Source organism: Mangifera indica, chromosome 12 (assembly GCF_011075055.1).
Source record: "Mangifera indica cultivar Alphonso chromosome 12, CATAS_Mindica_2.1, whole genome shotgun sequence".
In the NCBI taxonomy this organism is placed as follows: domain Eukaryota; kingdom Viridiplantae; phylum Streptophyta; class Magnoliopsida; order Sapindales; family Anacardiaceae; genus Mangifera; species Mangifera indica.
This window is the reverse complement of record NC_058148.1, coordinates 4615117-4630341: the sequence shown is the minus strand read 5'-3', so window position 1 is coordinate 4630341 and position 15225 is coordinate 4615117. Positions and strand designations below refer to the sequence as shown.

General features: G+C 31.0%; 1 protein-coding gene and 1 long non-coding RNA gene across 3 annotated transcripts; both read left to right on the top strand.

Moving 5' to 3' along the window:
* Positions 1 to 6876: 6876 nt before the first annotated feature.
* LOC123192360 ((3S,6E)-nerolidol synthase 1-like) lies at positions 6877 to 12912 on the top strand. Of its 2 annotated transcripts, none has more exons than XM_044604887.1 (7): positions 6877 to 7112; positions 7189 to 7456; positions 7555 to 7930; positions 8006 to 8224; positions 8311 to 8449; positions 8548 to 8796; positions 12501 to 12912. In XM_044604887.1, the coding sequence occupies exons 1-7, from the start codon at positions 6900 to 6902 to the stop codon at positions 12804 to 12806; spliced, it is 1770 nt and encodes a 589-aa protein (XP_044460822.1). In that variant the 5' UTR covers positions 6877 to 6899; the 3' UTR covers positions 12807 to 12912. The 2 variants fall into 2 exon arrangements, with proteins under 2 accessions (XP_044460822.1, XP_044460821.1); XM_044604886.1 differs by lacking the exon at positions 12501 to 12912 and adding an exon at positions 9081 to 9492.
* LOC123192361 lies at positions 11647 to 12176 on the top strand. The gene is made up of 3 exons (XR_006496860.1): positions 11647 to 11667; positions 11754 to 11892; positions 11991 to 12176. It is a non-coding gene; the product is annotated as an uncharacterized LOC123192361 (long non-coding RNA).
* Positions 12913 to 15225: the final 2313 nt, after the last annotated feature.

Genomic DNA, 15225 nt, shown 5'->3' with positions numbered 1-15225 from the left:
CAATTTTACTCCCTTACTTCTATTAACCTTAAACTCCTATAAGCAACCAAATACCATACTTGATACAACATACCTCACCTTAACTCCTTGAATTAAAGACCCTAAACTTATCTACAACAAACCACAACAAGTCATAACCCTAATTGTACCCAAGCCACACACCATACAAAATCCATTTAACCTCCAATAGATTAAATTACATAAGACAACAAGTTATATTATGTAACCTATTCATAAGATCACGCATATTGCCTTTAATCCATAAAATCAGTCTTATTTCATACATCACTACCTTATGATTCACGGTTTCAATCATAAGAAATTGAGCATACATATATGAATTCATTCACATGTCAACTAAATAAAAGATTCACATGCTAATCACATCATCCAGATAACACGAAACCCTACCATTAAACAATAAGCAAAAAGAATCATCTAAAGAAAGGAAGATGATACTACTTACCTTGGTGTAATGACGGTAATGGTTTTCTCTGGGCTTGAAATGACTGCAATGACTTCCCTCCTAGCAAGTTATGACTTTAGCACTCCTTAATACTTTCTCATCTCTTATTTGATTGAAAAGAATTTAAGGTAAAATGAGTGTTGCACATTATGCAATTGTTTTTATTTTCAAGTTGCTTAGACATACATAAGTATGTATCCTAGATACACGGGCATATATGCCAGTTATGAATCATTAAAGCCATATCTTGTGATCTCCATGGAATGTATCCTTATCCTAGAATTTAAAATTTATTGACTAAGCATGACATGTACCTTACATAAGCATGCATAATGACCTATTTTGACCAAAACATGCAATACACAAAAAAGACCATTATGTTTTCTCTATCACATCATAAACAGGAGTATTACCTCTCATACATAGCCATGTATGCCACTATTCACATAATAATTTCTCAAGCATAATTTCACATAGAAAAATATTGAAAAGACCAAAATAACCTTTAACATGCTTGTGGATGTTACATCCTTGAATTATATAGATTGTCTTTTGTTAAAGATCGAATAAGATTGAATCAAACATCAACTTAATTCCACTATAACCATAAATTTAATTGGTCATTAACATCTGTTAGTAGACCCTAACTAAGAAATCAACTCTTATGCTTGAGAGTGACGAATCTTTTGATAGATCTTGATATAGCCAATCACCACCCTTTTATAAATCCTTTGATCATACTACATTGAGCTAGTGTCAAATTATATTGATCTTTATACAAAATGGTCTAGTGATCTTAAGTCTAAAAATCACATGTATCTCTGTTCACTAAAAGGATAATTTCCATAGACATTGAGGAACTATCCATATGAAATCTTCTTAATGGGCCAGTATAGTGGACACATTTATAATGTGCACTCATGTGTTGCATAAGTTGTCAGTAAAAAGCTTTGACACATGAGAATTGTTATCACTTTTGATAAGGTTATTCAATACTTTGATAACTTTATCACTATTATCCGTGCTCTTGGTCATTGTAATATCAAAGTTATGGATATTTTAAGAATATACACCTAATGTGCTCATAAGCTTGTCATGATCAAGTGTCACGTACTAATAACCTTGTCATAGTTCAACTACTCTTAGGATAATTATCTATTTGATATAATTTACAGATAATATAAATGTCATTTTTATTAATTAAATACCAAATATTACATTAAACACTAATTATGACGATTGGCTCTAGGGTACTACCCTAACAAAGAGGTCATCTAAGGATGGTTTTTAGAAAGTAGTATTGTAGCTATGCATATATGAAAAATGAGGGATTATGATAAGATTTTCTTGTGTGACCAAGGTGTTGATGCTTGGTCAGCTTGGAGCCTGATCAGTATTGTGCTAGGTGCACCCATAGTAGTAGACATCTATGATATTGTTCAGTGATGTCAAAATTCACAAGTGTACAAAATCACTCAAGTAATACAGTAGTGAGTTAAGTAACATTCTCATGAGGATTGTTTAATAAGTACCAAAATTGCCTTAACCCTATTATTATTTAAACTAACAAGAATCTGATTTTTTTTTTTTTCAATTGAATCTAAATAAGTTGGAACTAAAATTAAACTTGAGCCAATGAACACTAATTTAAAAAATTATCATAGAAGATTAAATAGCTAACCTTGTTTTTTTTGTCTTTGGTGTGTATTGATGATTTTTTTCTCCCTCAAATAGACCACATCAAATAAACCAATATGAATATAGCCTAGGATATTTTGATTTCACTTGCACCAATTCTATTCAGATTATTTTGTTGGCAATCCCTTTTTAATTATTCATATTATAATTGAACATTCTTAATTTTATTGGTACTCTTTTCCAAGTCATATAAAATGTATTAATAAATATTTACTATATTATTTTCCAATAACAATAATTTATAAACCAAGATTAATTCATTAAGCTTTATGATTATTCAATTGGACTGACACAAGTCAAGTTACATTGTTTCCACTCCAAACAAGTTTCTTATGAAGTTTAATGCCTAAGTATAATTGTAAAATTTTCTTTCCAATACTTTTTTACAATCACAAATCAATTGAATAGTGATTTAGTATTCAAAAGCATTAACATCAATACTAAACTTATAAAATGAATAAAGAATATCAACTAAAATAATTCAAAATATTTAAAGTAACAAGCTACATTGAAATAACCCTAGAAAAATATTTTAGTTCTTACTAAACTTAAAAATAGCTAAATGACAACTAAACAAGTTCATAAGTTCAAAGAGAAAAGAGGAAAAGCTCTTCAATAATTTTTCAAGCCCAATCTTGATCCCTTCTCCAAAAGTCATCTTAAATTCACTTGGCTAACAAGTCTTCAATGCTCCTCAAATTCCTCTTTGTATACTTGATAAGATTTGGACTAAAAATAGGAAGCAATCATGACATTTATGTGAGATGATAAAATTTCTCCTATTTAAGTGCATAACAATGTTTAAATGTAGCATTAAAATCATAATTTTCCTCTTTACCAATGTCGTTATACTGGGCTTCTAGCTAATTGGAGATAAACTTTATTCTTCAATCTTCATTTTTCTCTTCTTCACACCTAAATTTCCTAGTTTGCACATTGTTTTTTTCCTTGATTCAACTAACACATTAACAATGAAACTAATTCAAACAAAACAATTCCTTAAAAGAAAGTCATAAATTAAATAAAAAGGATATTAAAAGTATATATAAAAATTCATTATATCATTCAGTATGCTTTCATAAGGCATTAGGGATGGCAAGATTAGAGGAGTTTGGCATCCAATTGATAATGTGAGCTTAAGACTAGTCATCTGGGACGACAATTCTTAAAGAATTAGGGCATGACCTATATCATAGATTAGCCAAACAGCTATCTGGGATGCTGAAAAATATTTTAGGGTAGACCACATGTTAATTAATATTTTGATTCGACTTAGGAATGTTTGTTAAGTTAGTATTTTTAAGGTGCCCCAATAGGTCATCTACTTACTAAGTATTGTAACATTTACACATTCCTCCATTTGTGGTTTTACAAGTAGGCAAAATAAGTAGTAGGGCATATGGGGAGCCAATGGGTCAATTCGAGGAGTGTTCATATGAGGAGGGCTTTAGTTTTCGTTTCAGTTGATGTTATTTGTATCAAACTATGAGATGTTTGGTTTTATTTATTTAAACACATTTCAGATTTCAATCCTTGAAGTGAACCAAATACTTGTGTTAATTGTGGGGTTTTATTGTTATTCAATAGTTGATTCAGTTACCTTTTTGCACGCAACTTATCATTAATTGTATCATGCTTATAAGTTTTGTTATATGAGGTTAAGTTATAAGTCAACACGTCTCTTTGGGTCCATATCCTCTTTAGAGGTATATGTTTAGAGAAGGGTGTTATACTATCATAGTGTTAACCAATCTTATTGGAAGGTAGCAATATATCTTACATATCAATGTTTTTGGTGTCAATTTGGTGCTACACATAGTGTATATTGACTACATATCTGCTATTCTAACCCGCTAAGAGGATTTTATATAGATGGTAACCCTAATGTCTATAAAATAGATCATTTAATAAACGATGGTATATTTGGTCCTTATACTTGAGATCATTGAAATGTTTTGTGCATCAATTGACATAGTTTGAAACTAGCCTAAGGTAACCATTTTCAGAGGGCTATAAAACATGGTAATGGTTGTCTAAGTGTAGAAGTGTATCAACACTATAGTGGATCAATGAAATGATTCATCACTCTTGGGCACAAGTAGATATCTCAATGTGTCATTTGATTATGGAGACATACTAAAATCTATGATTATAGTAGGAATGAGTTATAGTGTCTGATCTAATGTTAATACATTCGTTGCTTAACTAAACAAACATTTATATCAAGGATAACTTGAGGTAGTGTAACGCCTACATGTATGCGTCAAAGTTATTATGGTCATTTGATATTTGGTTAATGCTTATGAATTGAAAAGAGCTAAGTGTTAAGAGGAAATGTAGTTTTGGTTTGATGAACGATTGTGCATGAAGGGTGCATGTCTATTCGTAAGCATGTCATATGAACAATATGAGATATTATGTCACGTCATAAATTTTAAAGAGATGAATGACCATAATGCACAATTGTTCCATCTGTTATAATTCGATTCTATAAAAATATTGTCTCACAGATTTTGGCCTTATCCAAGTTCTTTACAAATTTAGTTTTAAACTTTCATCTTATCTCTTTCATTTCTCCAACTAACTGATAGACTTACACTTTTTTTTGTTGGTCCTTCTTTTATAATTCCTTCATGTATATAAATATATCTTAAAACCCTTTAAAAAATATTTGGATTCTCACTTTTTTTTAGTTTAAAATAAGGAAAGATGTGTAAGTAATTAATACCAATTTTTTGTTTTGGGTGCTTTACATCATAAAATTTTTGGACTGTTTGAATTTTATTAAAATTTTCATATTGTTAAAGAGAAGGAGCTTTTTATACCTTTGCATGGTTGAGGATATTTTGAGTAAAATAATGTGTACCAACAAATAATAATATATTATCATGTGATTGAACAGTTTTTTTTAAAAAAACTAATCTTATATATGTATAAAAAACAAGGTACAAGGGGCATACCACAAGTAATGGAGTAAAGACCAAATAGAAAGTCTCAAAACCTCCTCTTTCACGAATCTAGTGCCAATGCGAGACAAAGAGGAAAACAAAGGTGGAAGTCCAGCAAATAAAACAATCCAAGTGCTACAACAATCATAAGCTTCCCCTTTCTAACTTCAACCCCAACTGGAGGACAATAAGGAAATCAAAAAGTAGAAGTCCAACCAAACAATAATCCAAAACCAATAACAAATCAAACACAAAGGATGAAAATCAAAATATATGCCAAATAGGTCCAAGCCATGGCGGAATTTCAAACCAAGAGGCTATGTCATGAATCTTGAATTTAACAAGACTGCAAATATCAATAATGATGACCATGCAGGAGCTACGCAACTGGTGGAATATATTGTAATTCTGATCATACCATAGGAAATATACTGTGGTTGAGATAATTAAGTAATTACAACAAAGAGTATTTGTGTTGAACCTACAATCCAGACTTGTTTGATGGTTTTAATTTTATTAGTTAGATCTTATGTTTATGGGTTTTTAGGCCGCCACTCACCAACATGCTATTATAACTATATTTTCCGAACAAATATTTCTTGCAGTTTATATCATTTTCATTTATCACTTATAAGATTGTTTAATTTCTTGTTTGATGATTTGTTAATAATGATGTTTTCATTTAACATTAGACAAAAAAATATTATGCTCTGTTGTAGTTACACATGATACTTATATACAGAATAATGTGATTATTTTTCTATATTTCTCTTACCCTATATGAAGACAATCAAGTTGAAAATGAACGAAACAATTGAACTTATTGACAATAATCCAGGAATAATATCCTCCACCACAACGATTCTTCAGCTTTGCGATGATTTAGGTAGTGCCAATGTAACAAAGGAAAAGTTACACATTTCTTCTATTTCATTTTAGTCAATGCTCTTAATAGCAAACACAGATTATAGAAACATTTTTAATCACGAATTATTGATTTCAGTGTGCAAAGTAACTTAAATATGCATGCGACAAAGTACAAGTGTTGAACCAACGAAGTCATAGATTTGATTTTTTAAAGATTTTTATCACATAATTGTGCAACGTTTGCATGTTATAAAAAATTCACATAAAAAACGTTTCGTTGTAGTACTTACAAAGGCTTGAATCCCACATTGCTTAAATTATCGTTTCCTTGTCATCAATAAACAACGTTACGTTGAGGGCTTGCCGAGGCTCTGTCAAGTGGGTTACCCTAAAATTGGTGCAGTGGTCTGGCCTGGCTCCCTCAGCCCACATCATTTCTAGTATATTATCACATTTTGATGGGCCCAACAGACAGCTTATGACAAATTTTACTTAACTCAGCCCACATTGCATCTAATAGTGTATATACCAGAGTTAAACATAAAATAATAAAATTATATATATTCATTTTAAATATATAAATAAATATATATTTATATATGTCATTATTTATATAAGTAATTTTGAATTAAAAATAAAATAATACTTAATCACGTAATAATACACAAAATTATATATTAGTTTATGTACACAAAATAAGTACCCATGCTATTGCTTAATATAAAATGACATTAGAAAACTCCATCAAATCTTAACAACGGAATCACGTTTCTGGTTGCTGCTACAGTTTGAACTTCAACGTGCAAAACATGGTAATTTGTTGTTTAATGGAAATGAATCCTATAAATTTGGATCACTTTTCTTTCATTTCCTCAGATAGCTTTCAAAAGCTCAATAAATATATTGATAAATATAAATCCATGGCTTTCTGTTTCCCTGCTGTTTCTTCTGTTTCCTCCTATAATTTAAATGTCCCTGGAAAGTTTTCAAAAACAGGCAAGCCAAACCTTATTGTACGTGGCTCCTTGTCAAACAATTGTGAAAAACAAAGCGTTGCCCTTGATAAGGATACTGTGCTCAAATCTAACCTGGTGAAACAATTGAAGCATCCAATGGGACACCCCAGCGTCATTGTAAGTATATTTTTCTTGTTGTTTTTATATATTCTGCGAAACTTGATAATGTCACCAGATTTGTCTTCTCTTATAGGAAGACATTCATGTTGAACATGTACGAAAATTGAAGGCATTTAAGCATATGATAGGCAAAATAGGAGAAGATAGTTTCGAAGGATTGGTCATTATTGACGCTGTCCAACGCCTTGGCATTGATTACCACTTCCAGAATGAGATTCAACAAATTCTACGAAGGCAGTATGTGATATCTACCAGTGACTCTTTTCAGCATCATCATTGTCTTCAAGAGATTTCTCTTCGCTTTCGACTGTTGAGGCAAGAAGGCTTTAATGTGCCTTGTGGTACGCATACTTATTTTCTTTATTTAAAAATAGTCTTACTAGTTTAATTGTTCAGTTTGGGACGTGGTAATTTATTTTGTTTGGGTGTGATGACGCAGATGTGTTTAACAGATTTACGAACGAGGACGGAAAGTTTAACCAGAGAGTAAAAGAAGACATTAATGGATTGTTGGATCTATATGAAGCATCACAGCTTTGTGTAGAAGGAGAAGATGTGCTTGATGAAGCTAGGCAATTTAGTTCCAAGCTCCTCAATGACTCGCTGACTAATCTTGACGATTACCAAGCTGAGATTGTTAGAAATACGTTGTTGTATCCTTATCACAGAACCTTGGCAAGGTTCGTGGCTAAAAACTTCTTTCTTAGATATTTCCAAGGTGAAAATAGATGGATAAATGTTTTCCAGGATCTGGCGAAAATGGATTTCAGTTTGGTCCAATCCTTACACCAAAGTGAAATTGTTCAAATATCTAAGTAAGTTTTCTCTTGTTATATGTTTAATCATGGGTTGTCATATCAATCTTACCACTTAATTAATTTGTATATAAGATGGTGGAAAGACCTTGCTTTAGCTAAGAAGTTGAAGTTTGCAAGAGACCAACCGCTTAAATGGTATATTTGGTCCATGGTCTGCTTTACAGATGCAAACATGTCGTGGCAAAGAATTGAGCTTACAAAACCTATATGCTTTATCTACATTATCGATGATATTTTTGATGTTTATGGAACGCTTGATGAACTCACTATTTTTACAGAAATAGTTAAAAGGTATGTATATCGTCAACATAAGTAATTAACTACGATTCTTTCATAATTAAGCAGCCCAATTTGATTTGCAAAACCAATGCCTGTAGATGGGATCATGAGGCTATTAATCAACTGCCAGACTACATGAAGATATGTTTTCAGATTCTTGATAATGTCACTAATGAAATCAGCTACAAGGTGTACAAGGAGCAAGGCTTTAACCCTGTGCACTCACTAAGGAAAGTGGTGCGTATAGACAAAACCAATACCTAATTTATGCTTTAAATTTTTGAGGAAATTTCTTCAGCTAATTAACAGTTGTGAGATAATGTTGACTGCAACAGTGGTCCAGTTTGTGCAACGCATTTCTAGTTGAAGCAAAATGGTTTGCTGATGGAAGCATGCCTAAGGCCGAAGAATACTTGAAAAATGGGATTATTAGTTCAGGGATACATGTGGTACTCGTGCATGTATTTTTTCTTCTGGGTCAGAACGTAACAAAGGAAACTGTTCAACTTATTGACAACAATCCGGGAATAATATCCTCCACCGCAACCATTCTTCGGCTTTGGGATGATTTGGGCAGTGCCGAGGTATCACAAAAAAGTCATGCATTTTTTTTATTTTAGATTTAGTCACTGCTATCATAATTGATCATGAATTATTTGAGTGTGCAAAGTAATATGAAAATGCACATGACAAAACATTAGCTGTACCCGAAAAGGTACAAGTATTGACCCATATTATTGTCTTGTCACAATCATGATTTGACAGTCACATAATTAGTTCGACCCATTCTAATATGTGAATTATGTCAACACGTTTTGGGCAGTAGATGGAAAATTATTAAACGGCTAATTAATTACATGGATGTCAGGATGAGAATCAAGGCGGCAAAGATGGATCATATGTTTACTACTATATGAGGGAACACCAAGTCTTTGATTTAAAAGCTGCTGAAAAGCATACTATGGACAAGATTTCAGATGCATGGATGTGCCTAAATAAGGAATGCGTCTCTTCAAACCCGTTTTCATCTTCTTTCATAAGAGTTTCCCTGAATCTAGCAAGAATGGTTCCTTTAATATACAGTTATGATAATAACCAACGCCTTCTAAGCTTTGAAAAGTTTATTAAATCCTTTCTCTTTGAAAATGAAGAACCTACTCAAGGAGTTTATTAGATTTTGTCTTATAGAGGTTTTCCACGGAATGAACCAAGGAAAGAAAATGCAAATGTTATTGTGTAATATGTTATAAAATAATAAAAAGTTTAGTTGATTTCACCCATAAGATTTGATAATAAATATTTGAATAATACCTTTTACATAAGTATTTCACGATCGTTTAAACCTTTCACTCACAAATGATTGTTCAAGTCTTAGGAATAGACATTCACTTTTTGTTATATAATTTTTCTTATATCCTCTTTCATGACCGTTCAACTATCTTGGGATAATTTTGCCGTTTCTTTTATGAGCAATCTTTCTATACTTCAACATTAGTTTTTATCACAACCTTATCTATGTGGCAAGAATGGTTGCACCTATCTTCTGGACGAGCATTCCATCACAAACTATAAAAACCCTAGTTACCTAAGGAACAACCATTTCTATCCTCAGATCAATTGTACTATACTTTAGCGCCAATGTTTATTATGACCTATTCTATATGACAAAAATGGTTGTACTTGTCTTTAGGACAAGCATTTAATCACAAATTATAAAAACCTAATTAGCTATGGAATGACCATTTTTATACTTGGAACAGTCACCACATGTCTAAAATGACAAAAATAGTTGTTTGCTATTGAATTTCACAAATCAAAACACTAAAATTCATTCACTAGGACTTCTAACACATTTTTTACTCCAAACTTATGCATTTGAACATCTAAATCATCATATCATAATTTGATACATATCAATGCTAATAAAATCCCTTTACCACTCAAATAATTGATAACTCATTATATCATATTCTTATGTAATCTAACCCAGGAATTTACATTCTAACACAATTAATCATACAAAATCACATGCTTTAACACCATAACTTGATTTTAATAAATCATAGTAATCAATCCAAATAGAATCCAAAGATCTCCTACTTGGTTAACTGGATATTGAAATCCTCTTTCTAGCCACATTCTTCTTCCTTCGATGATTGAAAATTGATGGAAAGGCAAAAAATGTCAGTTTTACATCTTATCAAATGATGGAAATTGTGCAAAATATGCCTCTTTTTATAAAATTTTGAATCAGATAATTGTCTAAATGGTCATTCATCTCTTAAATTACTTAAGATGCGACGTTTTATCTTACTCATCCACTTGGTTGATGTAGAATTATTCATCATTTAAATTACTTCAGCTATTTGTTTCTTAATTTCTTTTAACTTGTACTTATTTTAACATTCTTACTTTTCAACCATAAAAGACTTTGTTTTCGTATCAACACACGACTTTCTTTACTCGCCCCTTTCTTGTTTTTCATTACCCACATTTTTCCTTTTTCTTTTTTTATACCCTTTTCTATCTACACCTTGTTGAATCACACTTCAAGCTTTTGTTCCTGCGTCTATTGCCCAAAATTTACAAAAATCTTAAGGATTTTAATAGGATCCATATTCAAACATAGTTGGCATCATTGCTAATGTTTCTGCTAGTTTCGCACAAGCCGACCACAATTTTGTTGTTGTTATATCTTCCTTCAATCTCATCCTACACCTTCCATCCACAAAACCCTTTCCTAATATCTCCTAAATTGAATTTTTTGTGGGTTAAAACTATAAAAGATGATAAGATCAGTTATTTTCCATAGTTGATGTATGCATAGTGTTGCTACTACCCTTACCTGTTCTAAACATCTCTAAACTTTTGATGCAAAACATATGAAATTTTGGGTTCATACTTAAAAGGTTTGTAAAAGTTATTGAATCACGCATCGTATCGTGTATTGTATCGTATGATATGCCCTTTTAAAATAAAATAATAAGAAAAATTAAAAATTAAATTAAAGTATTATGTGTTATAATTTTTATTTTGTTTTCCACTTCAATTTAATATCACTAATGTTTTTAAAACATAAATAAAAGATTAAAACCATCTTATCAAATTATTATTAGCTTAGTTAAGAAAGAATATTGATTAAGAATTATAACTAAATTTCATCATAGAAAATAAGTAATGTAATAAAAAAATAATATGCAGTTATATATTAAGTATTCAATTATAATAAGAAAATTATTTTTACTTTACAAAAAAAAATTATATTCAGTTGGGTGAGCAGATTTAGAGCTAAATCTAAATTAAGTTAGTTTAGCATCAAAAGCAAGCTTGATTTGGTTTGATTCAGTTCAAATTTATTTAATTTGAATTAGAGCTAAAATCTACATTATCGATGATATTTTTGATGTTTATGGAACGCTTGATGAACTCACTAGTTTTACAGAAATAGTTAAAAGGTATGTATATCGTCAACATAAGTAATTAACTACGATTCTTTCATAATTAAGCAACCCAATTTGATTCGCAAAACCAATGCCTGTAGATGGGATCATGAGGCTATTAATCAACTGCCAGACTACATGAAGATATGTTTTCAGATTCTTGATAATGTCACTAATGAAATCAGCTACAAGGTGTACAAGGAGCAAGGCTTTAACCCTGTGCACTCACTAAGGAAAGCGGTGCGTATAGACAAAACCAATACCTAATTTATGCTTTAAATTTTTGAGGAAATTTCTTCAGCTAATTAACAGTTGTGAGATAATGTTGACTGCAACAGTCGTCCAGTTTGTGCAACGCATTTCTAGTTGAAGCAAAATGGTTTGCTGATGGAAGCATGCCTAAGGCCGAAGAATACTTGAAAAATGGGATTATTAGTTCAGGGATACATGTGGTACTCGTGCATGTATTTTTCTTCTGGGTCAGAATGTAACAAAGGAAACTGTTCAACTTATTGACAACAATCCGGGAATAATATCCTCCACCGCAACCATTCCTCGGCTTTGGGATGATTTGGGCAGTGCCGAGGTATCACAAAAAAGTCATGCATTTTTTATATTTTAGATTTAGTCACTGCTATCATAATTGATCATGAATTATTTGAGTGTGCAAAGTAATATGAAAATGCACATGACAAAACATTAGCTGTACCCGAAAAGGTACAAGTATTGACCCATATTATTGTCTTGTCATAATTAGTTCGACCCATTCTAATATGTGAATTATGTCAACACGTTTTGGGCAGTAGATGGAAAATTATTAAACGGCTAATTAATTACATGGATGTCAGGATGAGAATCAAGGCGGCAAAGATGGATCATATGTTTACTACTATATGAGGGAACACCAAGTCTTTGATTTAAAAGCTGCTGAAAAGCATACTATGGACAAGATTTCAGATGCATGGATGTGCCTAAATAAGGAATGCGTCTCTTCAAACCCGTTTTCATCTTCTTTCATAAGAGTTTCCCTGAATCTAGCAAGAATGGTTCCTTTAATATACAGTTATGATAATAACCAACGCCTTCTAAGCCTTGAAAAGTTTATTAAATCCTTTCTCTTTGAAAATGAAGAACCTACTCAAGGAGTTTATTAGATTTTGTCTTATAGAGGTTTTCCACGGAATGAACCAAGGAAAGAAAATGCAAATGTTATTGTGTAATATGTTATAAAATAATAAAAAGTTTAGTTGATTTCACCCATAAGATTTGATAATAAATATTTGAATAATACCTTTTACATAAGTATTTCACGATCGTTTAAACCTTTCACTCACAAATGATTGTTCAAGTCTTAGGAATAGACATTCACTTTTTGTTATATAATTTTTCTTATATCCTCTTTCATGACCGTTCAACTATCTTGGGATAATTTTGCCGTTTCTTTTATGAGCAATCTTTCTATACTTCAACATTAGTTTTTATCACAACCTTATCTATGTGGCAAGAATGGTTGCACCTATCTTCTGGACGAGCATTCCATCACAAACTATAAAAACCCTAGTTACCTAAGGAACAACCATTTCTATCCTCAGATCAATTGTACTATACTTTAGCGCCAATGTTTATTATGACCTATTCTATATGACAAAAATGGTTGTACTTGTCTTTAGGACAAGCATTTAATCACAAATTATAAAAACCTAATTAGCTATGGAATGACCATTTTTATACTTGGAACAGTCACCACATGTCTAAAATGACAAAAATAGTTGTTTGCTATTGAATTTCACAAATCAAAACACTAAAATTCATTCACTAGGACTTCTAACACATTTTTTACTCCAAACTTATGCATTTGAACATCTAAATCATCATATCATAATTTGATACATATCAATGCTAATAAAATCCCTTTACCACTCAAATAATTGATAACTCATTATATCATATTCTTATGTAATCTAACCCAGGAATTTACATTCTAACACAATTAATCATACAAAATCACATGCTTTAACACCATAACTTGATTTTAATAAATCATAGTAATCAATCCAAATAGAATCCAAAGATCTCCTACTTGGTTAACTGGATATTGAAATCCTCTTTCTAGCCACATTCTTCTTCCTTCGATGATTGAAAATTGATGGAAAGGCAAAAAATGTCAGTTTTACATCTTATCAAATGATGGAAATTGTGCAAAATATGCCTCTTTTTATAAAATGTTGAATCAGATAATTGTCTAAATGGTCATTCATCTCTTAAATTACTTAAGATGCGACATTTTATCTTACTCATCCACTTGGTTGATGTAGAATTATTCATCATTTAAATTAGTTCAGCTATTTGTTTCTTAATTTCTTTTAACTTGTACTTATTTTAACATTCTTACTTTTCAACCATAAAAGGCTTTGTTTTCGTATCAACACACGACTTTCTTTACTCGCCCCTTTCTTGTTTTTCATTACCCACATTTTTCCTTTTTCTTTTTTTATACCCTTTTCTATCTACACCTTGTTGAATCACACTTCAAGCTTTTGTTCCTGCGTCTATTGCCCAAAATTTACAAAAATCTTAAGGATTTTAATAGGATCCATATTCAAACATAGTTGGCATCATTGTTAATGTTTCTGCTAGTTTCGCACAAGCCGACCACAATTTTGTTGTTATTATATCTTCCTTCAATCTCATCCTACACCTTCCATCCACAAAACCCTTTCCTAATATCTCCTAAATTGAATTTTTTGTGGGTTAAAACTATAAAAGATGATAAGATCAGTTATTTTCCATAGTTGATGTATGCATAGTGTTGCTACTACCCTTACCTGTTCTAAACATCTCTAAACTTTTGATGCAAAACATATGAAATTTTGGGTTCATACTTAAAAGGTTTGTAAAGGTTATTGAATCACGCATCGTATCGTGTATTGTATCGTATGATATGCCCTTTTAAAATAAAATAATAAGAAAAATTAAAAATTAAATTAAAGTATTATGTGTTATAATTTTTATTTTGTTTTCCACTTCAATTTAATATCACTAATGTTTTTAAAACATAAATAAAAGACTAAAACCATCTTATCAAATTATTATTAGCTTAGTTAAGAAAGAATATTGATTAAGAATTATAACTAAATTTCATCATAGAAAATAAGTAATGTAATAAAGCTTGATTATACATAGAGCTTGATTTGGTTTGATTCAGTTCAAATTTATTTAATTTAAATTAGAGCTAAAATCGGAAGATTCTATTCATTTTTTGAACCAAGTCGAACTCGAGCTAGGAGATGTTTGGTTTGGTTGGGCTCAAGTTTAGCTCGAATCGATGGTTTTGTCTATTATTTGAGTAAAATAATATTATTTTGTCAATAACTCATAAACTTGAGCTACAAATCTGAACCATGAATTCAAATTATAAATCCGAACTAAACCGAGCTACGAACCATCAATTCGAGTTGAATCGAATCGAATTAAATCATCAATTCAGGTTGAATTGAATCAAATCGAAATCATCCATTTGAACCATCAATTCGAGTCGAACTGAATTGAATCTCAGCCATCAATTCAAGTTGA

Excerpts from the sequence above, each read along its gene's own strand:
- LOC123192360 (XM_044604887.1), top strand. The coding sequence starts at position 6,900 with ATGGCTTTCTGTTTCCCTGCTGTTTCTTCTGTTTCCTCCTATAATTTA. Across the intron at positions 7,113-7,188 it reads TGGGACACCCCAGCGTCATT|GAAGACATTCATGTTGAACA; the intron begins GTAAGTATATTT and ends CTTCTCTTATAG. Across the intron at positions 8,225-8,310 it reads TTTACAGAAATAGTTAAAAG|ATGGGATCATGAGGCTATTA; the intron begins GTATGTATATCG and ends CAATGCCTGTAG.